Genomic DNA, 20,989 nt, shown 5'->3' with positions numbered 1-20,989 from the left:
TGTGGGCTCTCAGGGAGGGGCTGGGGCCTGCTGCCTGGTGCTGGGTTCCAGCTGGGGCCAGGACCAGTTAGAAACCCCTCTGGAGCCAGGAGGGAAGGGGGCTTTGTTAGCTCAAAGGACACAAGCAAGGCGAAAAATTACATACCAGGCCGCCCTAAGTATGCTTGTTTAGAGAAACTGCTTGCATTTATGAAGTCTTTGGTGCGGAAAGCAGGGTTGCAAATGACTGCATCAGAGCGACAGTAAAGGCCATTAATTTCCTGTTATGTTTTCCTGTGTTGGGGGCTTTATTAATTTAATTTTACACTGTCGAACAACAGCGAGAGCTGACACTGCCACACCGCCGAGGCTGGGGTTTTCTTTTTGTGTGTGGAGCAAGGCTTTGCCTGACATGCAAATCAACGCTATTACCGGAACCAATAAAGATGTGTGGCGGGAAGAGGGGAGGGATGAGGAGAGGGAGGGAGGGGAGGAGGGGGGGAAAGGAGAGAGAAAGGAGAGAGAAAGGGCGAAAGCCATCCTTGGCCAGTTTCTGTCTCCCTCCATGCCTGGCATCTCCTGGCTTCCAGAGCATCCTCCACAATCAGCAATTTCTGCCCATCCTTCACTTTCCCTTCGACTCTTCTTCCCTCGACTGTCCGGCTTCAGATGATTCTACCTCTGCTGTCCTCCTCTGTCCCAGCTCCTGGCGGAACTTGAACAGGGACACTAAGTTCCCCGGGAGAGGAGGGAGACAGACTTCCCCTCCCCACATCCCATCCCCAGCTGAGGCATGTCACCAGAGCACAGGGGCAAGGGGCACACCAACCCCACACTCCCCTTTCCTCCAAAGTCAAGGATTCTGGCCCATTTACATATTAGTGTATGCACACGTGAACCCCTAGAAGGGCAGATATCCCACCTTGCTTATAAGGCCCTCTGAGAGCGCCCATATCCTTAACCTTGTCAACCATTCATTTCCTTTGAATTCCCAGAAAAAAAAAAAAAAAATACTGTCTCTGTTTCTCCTTAAGAGACTCCAGCAGCTGTCTTCAGTAGCTACAGGGTATCCAGTTGGCCTAGACCATGATATCAGAGAAAAGGAATCCCAGAGTCAGAAAAAAGGCAGCTTCCTGGGAGGCCACATTCTGGTCCCTTTTACTACGTAGGCCTCCCAACGACCACCCCAGGACCGTCCGCACTGCCCCTCACGCAGAGTGGCTTCCACAGGCTGGCTGCCCCAGGGCTCCTCGCTGCCCTCTGTCTGGCTTGCCACGCCACCAATCTGCCCAGGGGGGAGGCACACTGCCCATGTGTCTGGGTTGGCCACACCACCAAAGAAGAAGATGGGGGGCTGAGCAGGCGAGAGGGAAGGGAAGTGAAGCTCCTGGAGTCACTCCTACCAAACACACCGTCTGCACCCCTCCATCCAGACTTTGCAGTTGGCCGGGGGCCTAGGGAGATCTGTGTGAGCCCGTGGAAGAGAGAGAGAGAGAGAGAGAGAGAGAGAGAGTCCATGCATCCCTCCCTCTGTCACTGGCTTGCTTGAGCTCCTGCCCGTACTTTCTGCTTCAGGAGCTCTTTGCCAGGCTCTGAGAGGCTGTTGGATGGAATCCAGCTCTCCCTAGGAGGAAAGCATAAACTTCATAAACTGCATTTACTTTAATGCAGGTTCCTGGGGCTGCTTTCCTCGGGCTTTTCTTCCCTCCTCTGTCTGCTCTGTCTTGGTCACATTTTATCCCTGGCCCTGTGTGCACCCAGACCTCATGTGCGCGCACCTGCGTGCGTGCGTGTGTGTGTGTGCGCGCGAGATGAAGGCTCAGGCAGGAGAATGGGCAAGGTGTACAAGCCTTGTTTAAAGGAGCATTCCTTGGCCTGGCCCTGGAGGGGCCCTGTGAGATGCCCGCATACTGTCTCCGGTGGGACAGAGCACAGAGGGTGCTTTGAGATGGGGGCAGGCGGGCACTTCAGGGAGGGGGGGATACTGACATTTGGTGGGGACAGCCAAATTAGGAGCCACCTGGAGGCTGGGCCCGGGGCTCCAAGGAAGGGAGGGAGAGAAGGCGAGGCCTTGGTGCAGGTTGAGGTTTGTGAGGCCTCCCTGTCTGGTGTTGTCAAGGTCAGCAGGTTCAGGTTCACCGAAGGGTCAGGATGGTTTGAATTACTGGCTCTGCTGCAACTCGGCTTGGAGGCTCGTGATCCGTCTCCCAGCCCCAGAGTCAGGCCCAGCCCTCCCCCCCAGCCTCCTTGCCTTTGCACCCCCACCCAGGGCAGAATGGGGAGGGTCCCGGAGAGCCCTGGCGGCCACGGAGGCCCCGAGGAAGGCAGGCAGGGAAGCCCTGAGCTCAGGGCTCCTTCGTGGGCAGCCAGCAAGATCAGAGAGGCTGCTCAGACCCACTCCTCTGGCAGGCAGCAATCTGGCCTACCTGTCATCCAAACCCTTTTTCTGAAGTGTCCCCCATGCCCCTGCCCTTCCCAGCTGCCCCTTGGCCTGAGGAGGAGGCAGCGCCTGGAGAGGGGAGCCCAGAAGCAGCAGGGCCTGGCTCCTCCCTCCTGCATCCATAGCCTGCACTTGGGGGAGAAGGGCAGAGCTGAGGCAGCGGATTTCTCGCTTGGTGCCCTTGCCGGTGGAGGAAGGAGAACGATGCCTACCTGCAGGGCTAGAAGGGGGTCGCCATGTGGAAGACTAGGAGGTGAAGACAGATTCTGACAAGATGGGTGTGCATGCACGTGCACAGGAGTGCACGGACGCAGGGGGCGGGGGGAGGACCTGAGGCCTTTGCTGGGAAAGTTGGGATACTGTGCTGTACCCACCCTAGTTTCCAGTGGTGGAGGGACACAGGCAGGCAGCCCCTCCACGGCAGACCTGTACATTCTCTCCTGGGGGCAGGGGTCAACCTGTCTATTCTGGCACCTTATGAAGAAAGTCTCTTTTGTGCTAAATCTCAACATACTTCCTCAAACAACCAAATACAACTCTTTCTCCACAACAGCATGGACTGGCCGGGAAGCCACTGGTTAGTGGTCTGGCTGCCAGTCTCCGGTGTAAACACAGGGATTTATGTACAAATTCAGGCCCCTATGTCAACTACACAGGCTAAACCCTGGTACTTCCAGAAAAAAGTAAGCCCACATGCGTGCAGATGCCAAATAAAATATCGACATAACCTACCCCCACCTCTGTATAACGATATGGTCAGTGTTCAACAGGCTCATGGCCAATAGTACCCGGAAAATGTGGCTAAAATACGTGATCCATCTAAGATAGAGAATCTCCCCCCTCTCGTTCGAACGGTCTAATTTCCCAGGTTACTGGGAAGATAGAATCATAACAATGAATGTGTGTTCATAAGTGGATTTTTTTTTTTTTTTGGTATCTTAGTGAGTGCTGACCTTTAAACCTTAACTCTTTCTTGGACTGGAGTGGACATTAGCCAAGTTTTGATGATTTGTTGGAAAATGAACGTAAGTTGAGCTTTGTTGATACAGTTAAATTCAGGCACTTGTCCAGACAGATGACTACCTTCATGTAGATTTGGTTTCTGGACTTTCATAGAACCTGCCTCATGTGACCTGGGCTGGGTGGTATCGGGCATGTGAAATCATATCATTCCAGCCATAATCCACAGAGTACCTCTCCTTAAAGAAACTCGAACTCCGTTCAGCTTCCCTCTGCCAATATAATGTTTTCTTACAGTGCCTGGCCAGGGCCTAGAGGAGAGCGAAAGCCAAAAGAGGTTCTATGGTTTCCTGCCCACAGATGGAAGCTCATGCCAGGGTTCTGAGAGCACCCCACCCTGGGCTCCACGCTCCTGGGGCGGTAGGGGGTGGTATCCTTTGCGAAGGGAAGCAGCTGGCTGGGCACGTAGGTGTGGAGGAAGGAGGAGGTACACAGACATAACTGTGCCCACGCTCTGGGTTTCGGTTAAGGACTCTGCAACATGGTGCAGCCTCGAGGTGTCTTCTGGACACTCCTCGGCACCCCTCCCGCCTCCTTCGGGCTGAATCCTGTCCCACTACCATGGTGTATACTCCGCCAAACTTCCCGAAGCTCTTCCCGTGCAAGCCGCCCTCTGCATCTGGACCAAAAGGCCACAGACAACGGCGCAGTGGGCCCGAGGGAGCCAGGCTCTGGCTCCTGCCTCTGCCTCTCAAGCCCTCCGCCTGCGCCAGCCTCGCAAGGAGCGCTCACCTGCGGCCTTCCCGCTTCCCCCATCAGCCTCTTCCAGGATGGCGGGTGCGCCGAAGTCCCAGGGCCTGGCTGCGGCGGAGGGGTTGGGGGGAGCCTCTCTTCTTGGGGGGGTGTCCTCCTTGTCTGCCTTTTCTGACACCAGCACTCCTCCCGCTGCCCCTCCAGGAAGAGAGTGGGGAAGAGAGGCCGGTGGCCAGGGCTCGCCTGGCTTACATTAATGAGATACACCGGGTGTAATCCGGCCACGGAGGCAGCCTACAAGAGGAGGCGAGCGCGGGCGGCCAGGAGCAGGGCTGCTCAGGTAATTGGTTTATCTATCTGGAAGCAGGGGGAGCAATCTCAGCACAGACAGACTAGCAGTAAAGTCTCTTCCTTAAGGCTATTTCCTTTGTCTTTTCAATTGCTTGCACATCCATGTGAGAGAGGGAGAGAGTGTTAAAGAGAGAGGGAGAGGGAGAAATGTTAATTTGTGAATTAATGGCTTTTCTCAGCGGAATTGTAAATTCAAATGTCACCTCACACGGTGACACCACGGCTGGTCTGCTGAAGAAGCAATGATAAGATCCCCCACCTCCCTCGGTGCCCCTCCCTCCCCAAAGATAGCTGTGGAGTGGAACATGCTACTTTTAATTTGCAATAACAACACAACAGAGGTATGCAGTAATGACTGCCTTCCTCCACCCTCCTCCTGGCTTCCTTCCCCCCAGTCCAGTTGGCTCCCCATTTCCTCCCTCCCCACCCCTTTGCTCTTCTGAAACAACACCTCACCTCACCCCGGCTGCCCCCCACCCCAGCCCAGCCAGGGCCCTATCACATGGGGGTGGGGTGTGCCTTTGAAATTGACGATGCTGCAACCCTCTCTTCTCCTTCAATAATCAGGGAATTAATGACCCTGAAGTTAAAGTGAGGCTGATACCGAGGCCCTGCCCAGCGTTGGGAAAAAGCCTTCATTGTTTTCAAGCAGGAGGCGGGCAGCAGTGAGGGAGATTCATGGATGGAGACTGAATATGCAATTTTCTTTCACCTTGCCAAGAGCTGCCCCTGGGCTGTGCCTGGCCTAAATTTTTCCTTTTACCATCTCTGCCTTATCCGGCCCTCCCACCTCCCTTCCATTCTTTCCAGAAAATTACCTTCAAAATTGATTTCCACTTTTACAAACAAATATAATGGGAACACAGGAAAAAACTTGGGCCGTGATGAATTAGGGCTGTCAGGTGCTTCCAGGTCTCCTTTGCTTTTGTTTTACTACCCGATCTGTTCTTTGTTTTTCCAAGGGCTGGAAAAAGTGCCCCCCATCCACTGAGTGCCTGACCCTCCAGGCCACTGGGGCCTCAGCCCCCAAACCCAGCAGTGGCCCGTGGCGGAAGTGATCCAGGCCCTGAGACTCTGTTAGCCTCTTGGTTTCCCAGTGGAAGCCTGACCCACCTCCTCGTTTCCGCTCCCTGGCTCTTAGGAGCCCACTCTCCGAATTGTCTCTAACCGCCACCGCCCCAGCTCTTTCCCCTGACCCCCACACCATATTCCCTCTGGCCCCCATACCTCTTAAAGTCCAGACCAGATGCAAACCTCCACCTCCTCTAATGTGGGCAGGATCAGTGTATACCTCGACTAGAGCAAATAAGAGACAGACAGACACTGAGAGATCCCGAAAGACAGGCAGGTAGAAGACTGGGGACAAGACCCTGAGATTGGGAGACCAGGCTCCTCCTCAAAGGGCTTCGAGGTTTCTGAGCCACAACTCCCACACAGCCTTAGGGTGTAAGGACTCCCAGCCTCCATCTCCCCAGCCTTGGGCCCCAGGTAAACCTGGAGGCAGGCTCAGGACAGCCCATGTGTTTGCCTACAGAATGCAAGGTGATGCCTACTGGGCCCTTTGGGCAAAACTCTATATGCACACCCGTGTCTCAGGACCGTGGAGCCTTAACATCCTCAGGCCTGGCCTACAGCTCTCCCCGCTCACTAGTACTGGTGGACACGCACCTGCTCACATCTGGTCGTCTATTCAAGTACATACACTACCCAGAAGACTGCATGCCTGCCCAGTACATGGCATTCCATGCCCCTTTTCACCCAAAGATCTCAGAATGGTAGAAAACACACATACCTACATTTGCTTAAACCACATAAAAAAATTACATGGTGTCCATAAAACAACAAACACACATTTCCCTAGATAAATAAATAAACTTACATGTGAGAGCAGAAATGCACAGCAATGGATAGAGGGAGGGATGCCTCCATGTTAGAAAAGAAGGGGTCCTAGATTTAATTACGTACATCTAAAATGCCTTTGGATGCTAAGAGAGGACACGTGGCCCACCCAGATAACCATAGAGCAAATGACCACACAGAGATGGACAAAGGTCCTCCCAATCACACATGGGTGGCTGACATCTTTCCCCCACTCCCTGGTCCCATCCCGGTGAGCTTGTCCCAGCATCAGCTTCCCGCACCAAGATTAGGGAGCCTGAGCCCAAATAAGTTTCCTTCTAACATGACTTCACTTCCCCCCCCAAACATAAACCTGCCGATTAGGTCCTCCCCCGCAGACCCACGACGACCTGTCTTCCAAGATGGAGCTGGCTCAAGGCAATATCCGTGCTTTTGTGTAGCCCTCTCCACAGTCCCCCTGAAGTGAGTGCTGATGCTGTCTCCATTTTACAGAGAAGACTGAGCTGATGAAGGGTAAGTGATTTGCCCGAGCCACCAGGATTCAAACCTGGGTGTGCCTCACTCCAGGGCCCACACCCTTCCCCACTGAGCCACACTGCCCGTCCACGCCACTCCAGGGACTGCCTGCTGGCCTCCACCCGGCCTCCTCCTCCTCCTTCTTGCTGGGTGGGGGTCCTGCAATCTCCCCTTGCCCAAAGCCAGGGCTCCTGGACCGGGCGGGTGCTGCTCATTGCCACGGCCAAATCCCCTCATTTGCTCCATGTCCAACCTGAGGAACACACTCGGGGACGTCGAGGAGGGAAACTAACTCAGGAAATAAGCCTCTTTTTCCGGTTACGGCTTCATCCGAAGCAGAAGGGAGCTATTAAAGGCAGCAACAGGGCTGAGCTGCTTCCCTGCAACCCGCCCTGTCTGCAAATGCACCCCTGCACGGGTTTGGCACCTCTCAACTGCACAATTCATTGTGCACCTAATTAATGGAACGCAAAACCACGGCCCCCTGCAATCCCACACGGCAAAGGATGATACCAACACACCTCCCCTCACACAGATCAACAGACTCATACCATATGACTTCATTTGGATTTTTGGACAAGTTACGTAATTGCTCTGTGCTTCAACAACACGCATGGACAGCAGCGCTTTGGGCTATGGCCGAAAGCAACTGGGTGAAGGCAAAGGACTCTGGTTTTCCAGCCTGAAAAAATACAACAGTCTCTATCTTCCAGCCACATAAAGCAGGGCACGCAGCATTCAGGGAAGCAGTGTCCCTTCAAGGGACCCTGACATACTCACCCAAAATTGTAGCCAAAAAGAGGTAAGGATCTTAGCAGGGTACTAACTGGGGAGCTACCTTCTCAGACTGACGGACAGCCTGTCTTCTGGATGCTTCATGACATAGCTTCCTCATCTGTCCCTGGTCCCTGTCTCATTCTGGGAGTTTCTGGACTCAGGTAGGTGGGCAGTGTCAAGGCGTCTTGACTAGCACATTTCTCAAAGGAAAGTCTGGGGATTTTTCCATACTTCCGACGGCCAGGGCGTGAGAAGGCGTCTCAGGCAGGCTCACAGTCACTGTCGGTTCCCTTTTTCCCCAGAGTCACAGCTGATCGGCCCTTTACTAATATCCCCACAGATATGATTGCTGCAGATACTAATAACGCTTGTCCATATTCCGAGCACCAATGCCAGTAATGCTCTGGGTATTAGCACTGTGAACGCCAGCAGCTACTGCTGAGATTGTCTCCAATAATGGCAGCACACGCTGCAGTGATTGTCCTCGCTAATGCCCACCACCGTGACATTGTTAGAGCTGAAGAATAGGCCGAACTGTACCCAGAGGCAGGAGCGGGAGCGGCTTCCTTGAGGACAGAGAGGCTCACAGCTTGCCCCCGGGGCATGGCACTTCTAGAGAGATGCCACAGTGCGTGGGGCCAAAGGGGGGCCAGCCTGGCAGGGGCGGCGGGGTCCTCCTGGAGGGAGATGTGCCCCTCCGCCCCTGGAGGTCTAGTCCCTTGACATGTACCCCCGTTCCCATCCCAGCGCCCCTCAGCGCCCCAAGTCACTCGTAGCCTGCGGTGCTGGCCCAGTATCTGAAGGACACACCTGGGTGTGTGGAGCCCACGCCTGGGGCTGCCTCCTGCAACGGCCTGCCAGGTGTTGTGCTAGCTTGGCCCGACTGCAGACTTGGGCTACATCATCTTGACACATAATTATCTCTCCTATTCTTAATCATCCGAGCTGCTCCCGAATGCAAACTGGGCCTGGCTGCTTGGAGGCACCCAGGATGGGGGAGGGGAGCAGGGCTGTGAAAGGTCTGCCTTTGCTCTCTCTTTTCCTCTCCCTTCCACCTGGATCAGACAGGTCAAGTGTGTGTGGCGGCCCGGGGTGTGATGGGGGGCAGGTCAGGGAGAACTGGCTTCGCTCACAGGTGCTGGCCTCCACCAGGGAAAGGCTAGCTCCCTCTGGTCTGCGATTGGTCAGGGAAAGCCAGAGTCAAGGCAAGAGAACCATCCCCCCCAAAAGAAGGAGGGCCTCGGATCCTCCTTGTCCCCTGGCTAGGCCCAGGAGGTAAGTGTTTAAGCAGTAAGAGGAAACTGAGAGCCCCCATGACCCCTCACCTAGAAGATGCCAATTGCTTCCTGAGATGTCTCCCCACTGCCATCATGGTCAGCCTGCTGGAGGATGGTCTTCCCAAACCCAGCCCTGCTCTTCTCCCTTCCTGCTCAGACACTTTCAGTGGCTACTCATGCCTGCAGAAAAAAGTCCAGACTCCTTATAAGCTCCGGTCTTGGCCTGATCTCCTGTGGCCCTAACCAATGTACTTCGCCTTCCCTTCCGGCCCTTCCCTCTTGCCCCTTCAGCCCTGCCAGAGCACGCCTGCGTCTTCCCCACCACAGCACCCTCTGGTCACAAGGCTCAGTCTAACAGGTAGAATTTCACACTGCCATTGTCCTTGAACATGCCCCTGACCCATCCTTCAGGCCCCTCCTCGAAATGCAGCCCTTTCTGCCAGGCTACTCCCTCCTGACTCTGAGTTCCCGTGGCCTGCAGCCCAGACCTCCATCACAACACAGCTATCTGATGGGCCTTTCTGCTCTCTGGGCTCACATGATTTACACGCCCCACTAGACTATAAGCTCCTTAAGGACAAGAATCATATCTTGTTCTGCTTTGGGGTCTTCAAGCCTTTCTTGCAGCTGATGCACAGGAAAGGTTCACTGAATTGAATTGACTTGAAACAATGAATGTGATCAATTGCAAGGAGGAGAGCACTCTGTTCTGGGCCGGCTGGGCCTGACCCTGGGTGGCCACAGCCTCCTGCCAGTGCCTCCCTACCCCTGGCCTCCTCTTATGGCCCATAGGAGTCCAGGAAACAGGGCATGCTTGGCCCCAACCGCAGACCAATAGGGGAGAGTACACGGCGGCAGCGGTGGGGAGGGTTCCTGTGGCCTCCCCCTACCCCGCCTGCTGGACATCTCACACTCTAAAAAAGGCAGGGGCTGGTGGTGAAAGGGGAAACTCTTGGGGCCTGAGGAAGAATCTTCCAAACCAGTCAGGGTGCCAGGGCGCCTGGCTAAGAGGAGTGTGGGAAGACCCCAGGGAGAACTGGGACCTAGCGCCTTTCCCGAAGCCTCCCCCTGCCCATCAGGGGCTGCCGCCAAAACCACCACAATGAAATTTAGTGAGTGGCAAAGGCCGTGGCAGCCAAATGGGTTTGGATATTTTGGAAGAAGGAGAAATAGAGCCAGACAAGCTGTTTCCCTGTGAAACGAGGCTATTAGGGCTTCTGGAAGGAGGCCAGCACCAGGTCATCACTGTCTTGCCAGACCTAGGCCTCTCCCATGCTCGGTCCCTTTTGCTGGAGACTGGGGCTTTCACACTCTCTTTGCCCTCAGCCTGGGCCCAGGGAATCTCACTTCTGTCCCTTTTCTCTGTTCCTTACCCTCTAATGCTGCCCCCATCAAGGGCTTGTCTATGCTTGGGATGGCCATGTGATTTATTGTCCAAACAGGACATTTTTGAGAGAAAAAAGAGATGCTGACTGGCCAAGATGCAGAGACAAAAGGCATAAATTGGGACTGTCCAGGCTAATGGGATATGTGGTCCCCCTTTATGCTCATCTCTAGAGGATTCTATTTCGTGGGAGATACCCTTAAAATCATACACCCTCCCTAGACCGGAAGGTTACTGTTTCCCTAGCAGGGACCATGAGACTGGGACAGGAAGCAGGCTCCAGACACTGGTGTCTCCGTTGGTCTGGGCCTGCCGGCCCTGTGCCCTGAGCCCTTCCCTCATCAGAAGAGAACCAGATGGTCACCAAGGGACCCCTCATGTCTCAACATTTATAAAATGCCTTCTCCCAAGCTTGTGGCCACCACTCCCTCTTCGTGTCTTTCCCCTCTCTTCCTCCTATTCATTTCTCCCTCCCCTGAACTCCCTGCCTAACAGCCTGGCTGCACCTTGAGGCACTATAGGGAATGCGGGGGAAGGGCCAGGGAGGAGCCTGAGTGGTGTCTCCTCCCGTAGGGAAGAGTACAGAGGGCCCACGTCCAGCTCCCTGAGTGGTTTCAATGGGGGGCAGAATCCATGTGCCACAGAGAAAGGACACCCGGGTCAGCTGCATGTGACATCACACCTCTATCTTCTCATGGGTTGGGATCAGGTAAGAACAAGGGCAGATCGGCCTTTCATCCTTGGGTCAGAGATCAGCTGTCCCCCAACTTCCTGAACGCTCCCAAGGTGTTACATGGTTCATGCTCCTCCCCTGGTACCCCACTGGGATATTAGGGGCAGTCCCAGCGGAAGATGAGGCCGTTGAGGCTGCTGAGCAGATGGTGAAGCTGAGGGCCCTACCAGCAGCCTGCCTCCCTTTCCAGGAGCCAGCAGGACAGTGGGGGGACCTGGGCTTTGCTACTAAAACTGATCTCACAGCAGAGCAGCTGCGAAGCCGGGCCGAAACCGGAGCTCTGAGTCCAAGGACAAAGCATGCACAGGGAAGCCAAGCCTCTTCCCTCCTCCCTACCTTCATCACGTTTCCTCTTCTCACCATTGGAGCGAGGGATCCCCAGGATCCCGTTGATGGAGTAGGATCCCACTGGATCATTGGAGGCGCTGGAAACAGGAGGGGAGGCCGTACTGGGAACTGGACGAGAGTAAGGAGGAAATGCCATCAGGATAACAGCTGTGATCGCAGGCCAAAGCCCCAAGGCTGGGGGCCGAGAGAAGCAGAGGCAGTAAGAGGGATGGGGAGTCCATATTCCCCTTCGTCCTCTGAGGCTTAGAGGGAAACGCATGGCTATACACAGTGCAGGCTCTTCACTTCTGTCAAGCCCCAGGCTAAGTGGTGACCAGTCAACCCCAGGCCTTCTCCACAGCCCTAGAGACTTCGCTGGGCCCTTAAACTCACTTCCCAAGGATACATGGACACACCAACACTGACTCATCTAGAGAGTGACTCGGTGGTTCTGCAGGGAGGCCTCCTTGCATAGCTCACCAATCCCTGGGGCCGGGCCAACCCTTCTAAACAAACCCCAGCTCACTCTCTCTAGTGTCCTGGGCTGGCCTTTACCGATCCTGTTTCCGAGGCTGTGGCTTTCTAGGATCTGTCTCTGACCCTCTAGGAGATACAAGAATGGTCGTGATATTCCTGAGGAGGCCACAGCTCGTCTCTCCCAGTTGCTTCTGGTCTTGAAATCACTTGAGAAGTTCCTAATTCCTCCCTCAGGGCACAGACTAGTGAAAACATTCACTCTGAGGTGATCAACTCAGGGTACAGCCTGGCCCAACCCTCCCTCCCGGCACACACTGTAACATGGCCTCAGAAACAATGGCTCCTGCCAACTTCAGGAGGGCTGGGACCAGCCATTTCTACTTCCTGCTGGTCGAGAGAGAAGGGGACAGCTGCCAAGAGGGGCAGCGGGAGAAGTATAACCACATTTCAGCCCCTTACGCCCCAGGCCTCATCTATGGCTACTAGCGGCACCAAGTGCCCTTGCGTCAAAGGGAAGACCCTATGGGAGGGGACGTTAGCTGGTGTTCTGGTGGGCCTCAGTCATGTCTCCGAGAGGCCATGAGCAAGCATCAGTAAATAAGGAGGCTGGAGCAGCAGAGAGTTACAGGGGGGAGGGAAGAGAGACAGATAGATCAAGAAGAGATGGGTTCAGAGGAAAGAGGCCTTGAGGAGCAGAGCAGAGAGATGGGAACAGATCCAGAGCCACACGGGCAGAGAGGAGAAAAGAGAAAGGGAAAGGCAGAGAGAGGAGGGAAGAGAGAGAAGGGAGAGGAGGGGAGAAGAGAGAAAGAATTTTAAAAATTACAAAATGCAGTAAGAAGGTAGATACGAAAGAAAGGGACAAGTGGAGACAGAATCAGATAAAAACAAAAGATGAGGAAGGAGGAGGAAGGAGGAGAAGAAAAGCTAAAGGAAAGTCTTGATTTAGAGAGGCAGAGACAGAGACAGAGAGACGGACAAGGAGCTGCAAGGAGATGTGGGCAGGAGGCAGAGAGCAGTCCTGGTGAGCAAGTCTCTGGAGGAGATCCCGACCTCTAGGAGCTCAGGGAGAGTGGGGGCTGGGAAAGGGGGCCTGGGACCTCAGGTGGGTGGGCAGGTGGGCTGTTCGGGGGCGGGGGTGCCTGGCTCTCCTAAGTGGGGCCCCGCTTCCTCCCTTCCCAGAGACCTCTTACCAATGGTGTGGCCAGGGGCAGTCACTCCCGTCCCGGCCCCATCCGGCGTTGGGTGGAAAGGCTGCTGAACTTTGGTCCTGATGATCCTGCAACAGCATCACGACAGCATCACACGTCACACACCTGCTCCTGCCTGCCCCAGCTCCAGCCCAGCCCTGCAGAGGGGCTCTCCCAAGCTCCCCAGCTCCTTCCTCATCCATCTGCTCCCTGTGCCCCTGCCCTCACTGACTGCTGCCAGACATGTGCTTTCCCTCCGGGTGGCTCCGTGGATCCAGCCCAGGGCCGCTGGGCAGAGGTGGTGGGTATTCTCTCCTGCGGTGCGCACCATCTGAGCTGCGGCTTGGTTTTTGGCGGCAAGGACTGGGGCAGCAGGGTGAGTGCAGCACAGCCTTCTTCCCCTTTCTGGGGGTGGGGCTGCCCTGGTGGCTTGTTGCCCACCCTTCCCTCCTCAACCACACCATATCTCCTCCTGGCAACAGGACTCCCTGGGTCTGGAGATCATTTTGGAGCTGGCTTTCCTACTGGGACTGTATCACAGTCCTCTAGAGTTGGGGGACAGGGTGAGATTTCCCTGTGTCTTGAGCTAAAAAGAAATAGCCAGGAAAGGGCTGGGTCACAGGTGGTGCTTTTTGTCCCTGAGATTTCAGCACATCACACGGTCCCTTTGCCAGATGCCAGGTCCTGAACAACTTCTTCCTAAGCCCACTCACTGCCCTGTCCCTGCCCAGCTCGCTGGCCCAATGATCTGCTTTTCTGGGGTCTTACTCAGATCACAGCTTCTTTACCAGCCTAGTTGAAAAGCCTGGCACCCACCCTGTGCACTCCGGGGTGAGGGGTGGGGTCAAACATCCCAGGGCTGGGGTTGGGCCTGCTTGTCAGTGATCTGAGGAGCCCATGGCTCGGTGAGGCAAAAGACCAACGCTGGGGCCAAGACCAAGGAATGCTCCCCGCCGCCCCTTAGTCAGAATAGGTACCCTTGGGGGCGCCTGGGTGGCTCAGTTGGTTGGGCGACTGCCTTCGGCTCGGGTCATGATCCCGGAGTCCTGGGATCGAGTCCCGCATCGGGCTCCCTGCTCAGCGGGGGGTCTGCTTCTCCCTCTGACCCTCTTCCCTCTCGTGCTCTCTGTCTCTCATTCTCTCTCTCAAATAAATAAATAAAAAATCTTTAAAAAAAAAAAAAGAATAGGTACCCTTGGAAGCAACTTCTCCCGTGGCATTGCCCCTCCCTACACAGCGGCGCGTGGGCCAAGTTCACCCAAACCAGCCAGGTGAGTCAGAAGCCATGAGCGGACTCCACTCTGGTTTAAGTGAGCGCTCACAGGCAGTAGAGATAAGGCGCCTGCCTCACCGTGCTGGAGACGGAGCTGGATAGAGGGAAGACACACACCCAGAGAAAGCTAAGGAGCCCCGAGGGGCCTGGCAGTAAATGCTAGAAGGAGGCAGAGGAGGAATCCAGCCCCTTGCAGGTGGCGGACTAGGAAAGAAGTCCCTGAGGAGGTGGATCTTCACACAGACCTTCAAAGGAGGGCAGGGATGAACAGATGAAGGGACCCCAGGCATGGAGGAGAGTGGAAAGGTCAGCAGGCAGTTCGGCAGGGGCCCTGAGTCCTGCTTCTGACTCTGCCTCTCATCCGCCACAATAGCTTTGGGCTCATCATTCTACCTCTCGGGGCCTCTGTTTCTTCAGCTGTAAAGCAAAAAGGTGGGACTACAGGATCTCGAAGGTCTCGTTCCCAGTGAAAAATACTACGGCTCTAAGATGAACAAAGCAGCCATGGCGGGGTGGGGGTGGGGGCATTATAAGCAGGTGCTGGAGGGAAATAGAAGAAAAGCATGGAGGCCGAGTGAGTCTTAGCGGTTAAAGCCCAAATCGATCAGCCAGGAACAGTGGAGTTATGTAAAGGAGAAAGAGGAAATAAGGCTGAAACTTGGAAGTGACAATGATAAAGAGTGATTTTCCATTTGTCGATCATCTAGTAGGTGCCAGTATTATATGCAATTTATATTATTTATACATACAACTGTTCCTTCTCCCAACAACCTCCAGAGTAGATACTACTATCCTCATTTTGCAGGTTGAAAACCAAAGCTGACAGAGGTTAAGTGGCTTAGTCAAGACCACACACTGTTGGGGAGGGCAGAGGCAGAACGCAGTCTCTAAAATGGGTGCTTTTCGTGACTTTGTCATACTTCTCTCAACGTGCAGCAACCAGGGTTAGAGAGTCTCAAGCCATGAGGGATTTCGAAACTAGAGATCTTGGTAAAGCAACATGCAGGCACGAGGTCTCGGGAAAGAAAGGAAAGAGTCTGCAAGAGACTGTGAAGGCGGAATGACCAGGATTTAGCAACTAACCAGAGTCAACCACGGCTCTAAGACTCTCAATTCTGGGTACCTGCAAGGCTGGTGGTTTGTACCGCTGTCAGGAGGAGAGAGGGAGGGAGGTGGCTGGTTCTGTCTTGGACATGCAGTGTCTGGGGTGGTAGGGGAGCGTCCAGATGGCATGGCAGACACAGATCTAAGACTGTCAGGGAAAAAGAGTGTTGATAGAGACAAGGGGCTGAAGGAGCGGGTGTTGGCAGGCACCTACTTTCATAGGCGGGGGAAAAGAGCCTGACCTTGCAGAGGGCTCAGAATTGGTCACACTGGAAATGGCAGGACCAGGATTGGGCCGTTTCACCTAAGTCAATGGAGAAGAACGTTTCCAGAAGGAGAATATAATTCACAGCATCAATGACAATGTAAAGACTGGAGGGAAGTGCGAATAAGAAGAGGCACAGATTTGGGAATTTGGGGGACGGCGGTCTCAACAAAGCGACTGGAACAACTGGAGCCAGACAGAAAGAGGTTAGGGAGTGAATAGGAGTTGAGGGAGGCAGTGAAAATAGACTAGTGCCTTCAGAAGTTTGTAGAAAAGGAGAGGAGAGGAAGGTGTGGAAGCCAGTGGATGGAACTGGCAGCTGAGTGGAGGGAAGGCAGTTTAGGGTAGGAAAGACCTGGATATGTTGGCAGGCTGAAGAGGAAGAACGGGGGAAGAACGGGGTGGGGGAAGGGCAGAGCCTGAAGTTGCCTGGCAGAATGCGGAACAACCGAGAGAATGAGGCAGAACAAGGAGACGCACCGGGAGGATCTAGCAAGAGATGGTACAGGCTGAGGTCGTCAAAAGCTTTGAAAAGGCGCTTTTACAGCTCTTCCCTCTCAGCACAGCAGAAGGGAAGCTCATTTCCCTAGAGCTGGGGGAAGGTGTGGAGCATGATCACCATGGGAAAGATCAGACGGTAGCCAAGGCCCATAGGAAAAGTCTAGAGGGAGGCTATGCAGCTCAAAGCAGCTGCTCCGAACTCATTGCAGCAAAAGCTTCTGGGATCTCACTGGGTCTGCTGTGGGTGGCTCTAGCCTGCGGGCTGATGAGCCCTGGACTAAGGGAGCCGCAGGGCTGGGGCTGGTTGACTCAGATAACTGGCTGGCCTTGCGGAGTTTCTATCTTTGTTATCCAGAGCCTCTGACCCCTGGGGCACTGGTGTAGATTTAGCTGAGGCAGCAAGTGATGGAAAATCACTACTCCCTGACAGCGGTTTGGGGGTCCACGGGAGAGGAGCTGGGCAGGGTGCCTGCGTGAGTCACTAATACTTTTGGTATCCATCCGTGCCCCCCAGGCAGTGGGCACTTACTAGTCCCCAGAGCTGACCTCCGGAAATTTAAGAACTGGGATCATGGATACCTGGTGGTTATCGATTGCCGACCTGCATCCCGTACACAACCCTACAACTCATGGGATTATCACCAGAGGTTAAAAGGATAAAGTGAAGCATTGCTTTGGGTGATTGTCTGATATTATTTCCCCATTTCTCCTCCTTCTTTTCCCATCTTTTTCATTCTTGGTACTGCAAGGTCAGCCAGACACACGTATGGCCTCCAAGGCCCCAGGCAGGTCTGGCCTTCAAGTCAAGTCTGCAGGTAAGGATCTTTGGGTGGGGGGGAAGCAGTGGGGAGTCCTGGAGGCCATCTCTCTTCCTGTTGCCATGGGAAAACGGCCCTGTCAGGACCCCTGTTACCCACTTCTCTTTCCAGCATGTTCTCCTTCACAGGGATGCACCCTTCCTCCCCCCCTTTTCCTGGCTTTGCCTAGGCCCAGCATGGGGGACTTTAGGAACTTAGCAAGGGTGTGACTAGGGCAAAGGGAAGACGGGGATGTGCTCTGGGCCCAGTCTGCCTGAGTCTGAGTCCCAGCTCTGTTACTATTGTGAAACCCCTGACAGTTTCTTACTCCCTCATCTGCAAAGTAAGATAATAATACTGCCCACTTCCTAGGATTGTTGTGAGGATTAAATAAGATAATGCATGTCAAGTGGTTAGTATGACGCTTGGCTCAATAAATGCAAATGCTAATAATAATAACAACGACCGGTAGTAGTAGTATTCCTATGGGTGACCATCAGGACTGGCTGCCTTCTCTCCAGGGACCGAGCCAGGTGCAAGCAGGAGGCCTCGCCGCCCAACACGGTCCAGCCTGGTCAGTGCAGCTGCTACGGAGGCCCTGGACAGAGCACTGAGAAGACCCGAAGCAGCCACAGCAGGTGTCACAGTCTGACCCCAAAGCAGGTGCATCAGAGAGACTCTCAGCAAGACAGACGAGGGTCCCCTGCCTGGGAGCCCTGGGAGGGATCCACAGACAGTATGAGCAGCAGCTCCTTTGGGGCCCAGTAGGTGCCAGGGGGCTGTGACAGCATTTCCAAGTATAGATGACAAGGCAGGTGAAGTCACTCTTTCTTTGGTTAAATTCCCAGGAGGCCTCCACCTCCCGCCAAGCTGGAGATCAAAACAGTTTCATCAGCTCTGTGAGTTAGAATGAAAGCATGTAATGAGTCTCCTATTAACAGTTTGCTAAGCTCATGAGGAAACTGAGGAGCTCTCCACGTTCTAAGAAAGCGCCAGGGAGATCCTTACCTCTTCTGGTTCTCCTCCCTCTCCCACTTCCTCCTCCTCATCTCCTTCCTTCCTCCGTGTTTCATTCTGTCTCTCTCCCCCGTGGCTCTCTCTGCCCCTCTGTCGGTCTCCCTTCTCTTTGTCTATCTGTCTGTCTCTCTGCACCCTGAAGTCCCACTGTGGCTGTGTGAGGTTATTGATTCCTGGGAGCTGGGGGAAAGCGGGAGGCAGGGCTGGGGTGCAGGCTCAGGGATGGAAATAGAAGGCTATAAATTATTTGTGACAGGAAAGCAATAGTGGCAGAGTGCTGAGCACAAGTCCTGTGTCACTATTAGATTCCTTTTAGCCTGATGACACTGTAAAAAAGGTTAAGTGTCTGCTGGAATCGTACACCTGGGGGGGCCGGGGCAGCCTGCGAGCAGAACAAGCCACTGAGAGCAGGTATATCAATTCTCCAGGCCAATAATATTCCACTCATTGATCGCCACGCAAAGTTCAAAAATCTCATTACAGCCAGGCAGACCGGGAACTTTTTACAAATCAATAGAATGATATAATGTATGTATACTTAGTACAAATGTATCTATTCATCTATCCATCCATCCACGGTCCGCCTCAGGGTTTCCAAGTTAACCTACCTATCATATTATGTTATGTTATGTATGATATTATATTGCATTGTATTATATGATAATAAATGGTGTGCAAAAATTCCCCCTGAGGTGGAGACAAGAAGAGGTCCTATTAGCATCGAGGTGACCTCAGACAGCTCACCTTGGAGAGAGTTAGGTGGCAGCATATCCAGGGCTAGGCTGGTCAGGATTTCTAGGAGCAATGCTTCCTTAGCAGGAGCTAAGGAAGGAGCGGGAATAAAATCCACTCTCTACTGAGTATTTACTATGTGTTAGGCAATGTTCTACATGCCCCAAACAGTTTACTTAATCCTCACAGCAACCCATTTTGGAGATACGGCATGTTGCAATTTGCCCAACGTCACCCATTTCATAAATGGCAAGTCTGGCATTTGAATTCAAGGACACTAAATGCAGGGCCCATACCCATAACCACGAAGCTATCCTACCTCCAGAAAAGAAATACCCTAAAGCCCAGAATCCCAACTCTTGGATTCTATTTCCAGCCTCTTCTGTTGTGTTCTGAGAAACAAAGGGTAAGGGGCTCCCTGAGAGTTAGTATTCCCTTCTCTAAAATGGGAGTAATAACACCTGTTGGAACCAGCTGCTGACAATGTGATGTATACATGGGACCTCCAAACATGTCCCCATAAAATCCTGTCCAGCTGCCTAGAGCAGACGGCTTTCCTCACGATGGAATTACTTCTTAGTAGAATGGCAGGCTGGCCCCAGGCTTGGTCATATTACTGGTTTGCTGAAAGGGTCTTTAGGGTAAGAAGTCAGGTGTCTATATACATGTGTCATACACATGTATAAATCAGTTTAAATTGTCCTAGGGTAGACTGCCGACTTCAGAGTTTTTGCAGAAAATATTTAATTCCTCATAGGAGGGAAGTCTGTCCTGATTTGGTAAATCAAGGGAACTCCAGGGTAGAGAATGTCTCAGACTAGCTGGCCCCACAACCCACTGAGCCAGGTGAGTGGGGGGAGGGGCCTCTGCCAGAGCCTTCAGGCTTCCTGGGTATTATATAGGCTGGATCATTCCAGAGGGCAAAACCGTATTTGCTTCAGCAAAGGACATTTTGCCCGGTGACTGCACATGATTGTTTCAACACAGGCCTTTGAGAACTGCCTCTACCAGGTACATGTCCCTGGCTCAGCCCCGAGTCCAGCTGGAGCAGTGCAAACAGCTGGAGACTTTTCATGGCAGAACCTCAAGTGAAACATCATAGATTATCCAGGAAAATTTCACCTCTCCTAAAAATGGTTCCTACCTCTCCCTACTCCTGAGAACTTTAAGGAACTAGGATTTCCCCTCGGTACATCCCAGGAACTAAAGCCCTGAAATTTAGGACCTCCTCCTCACAGAGGAAACAGCATCATCCAACTTGCTCTTCCCACTGGCAGCCCGGAAGTGTTTTGTGCAAATTCTGTCTTCCTAGGCTCTGGCTTTGCAATCTGTGCAGGTCAGAGTGGCTTGCCTACACCCGCTCACATGCCCTACAGCTTTCAGTTTGGACAACCATCCAAAGGCCAGGCAGGGTCTGTGCATGAGCATGGCCGCTGATGAGGAGAAGGCATGGGCAGGAACTTCCATTCTGACTATAGCATGGTAGAGCTGGAATGCACAGCTTCCAAGCTTAACAGGGTTCCCCCCCAAATGTGTCCAGAGCTTCTGCTTCCTTTGTTGCTTCTCAGAAGGCATGACTGAGCTCTGAGAGATGAAAAGTTTGCAGAAGAGTTTCCTCAAACCACTGTCCTTGAACCACCTGCATTAGAATGCCCTGGGGTGCGTGTTAAAATGCAAATCCCCTGGGGCCCACCTTAGCCCTCCTGATTAAAATTTCTGATGGTGTTAAGGCCCAGGAATCTGTATTTAAGCAAATTCTCCAGATTATTCTTAAACTCTATAATATTCGAGAAGACTGTGTTTAAGCCAGGGGGTGAAGAAGCCATACTTGTGGTTATATAGGGGAGACTTGAGAGGGTTGAGAGAAAGCCTTAGCAGCCTCAGAAGGTTCCTTACTCATACCTGTCAATTGACATTGCTCTCCGTCTGCTGATCCTGACTCCCACTGACCCAGTAACCAAAATTCAAGAAGCTATCAGTCCCTCCGTGGAAACTAAATCATAGGTTAAAAATAAAAATAATTTCAAAATAGGTTTTTGTACATTCCAGGATGATAGATTCCCACTGGGTTCCTTAGATATCACCTTAGATATTATTTCTTCAGAGATTCTGCATCAACTTAGCCTTCTAAGACTGGATCTAAGGGCGATAATCCTTCCACCACGTGTCCCCCGGAGCCCAGGCCAGATACAATTTACCAGGCTAGATGGGCCATGGGGCTGGCCCAAGGGGGCAATAGTGATGGTTTATATGATGAATGGTAAGCATATGGATTG

At 53.4% G+C, this 20,989-nt stretch overlaps 1 protein-coding gene across 4 annotated transcripts in view; it reads right to left on the bottom strand.

The window, feature by feature from the left end:
- The window catches only part of PAX2 (paired box 2), a 76,310-nt gene that overhangs the window by 32,046 nt on the left and 23,275 nt on the right, over positions 1–20,989 (bottom strand). For 2 of the 4 annotated variants that reach the window (XM_021699751.1, XM_021699752.1), the window contains exons 4-6: positions 13,028–13,113; positions 11,367–11,486; positions 5,711–5,779 (exon numbers count right to left, since the gene is read on the bottom strand). In XM_021699751.1, the coding sequence (XP_021555426.1) occupies positions 5,711–5,779; positions 11,367–11,486; positions 13,028–13,113 (275 nt within the window). The remainder of the gene's footprint in view (positions 1–5,710; positions 5,780–11,366; positions 11,487–13,027; positions 13,114–20,989) is intronic. The other 2 variants (XM_021699754.1, XM_021699753.1) reach the window with 1 other exon arrangement.

This window comes from Neomonachus schauinslandi, chromosome 6 (genome assembly GCF_002201575.2).
Source record: "Neomonachus schauinslandi chromosome 6, ASM220157v2, whole genome shotgun sequence".
Taxonomy (NCBI): domain Eukaryota; kingdom Metazoa; phylum Chordata; class Mammalia; order Carnivora; family Phocidae; genus Neomonachus; species Neomonachus schauinslandi.
The sequence above is the reverse complement of the archived record's forward strand: the minus strand, read 5'-3'. Positions and strand labels throughout refer to the sequence as shown.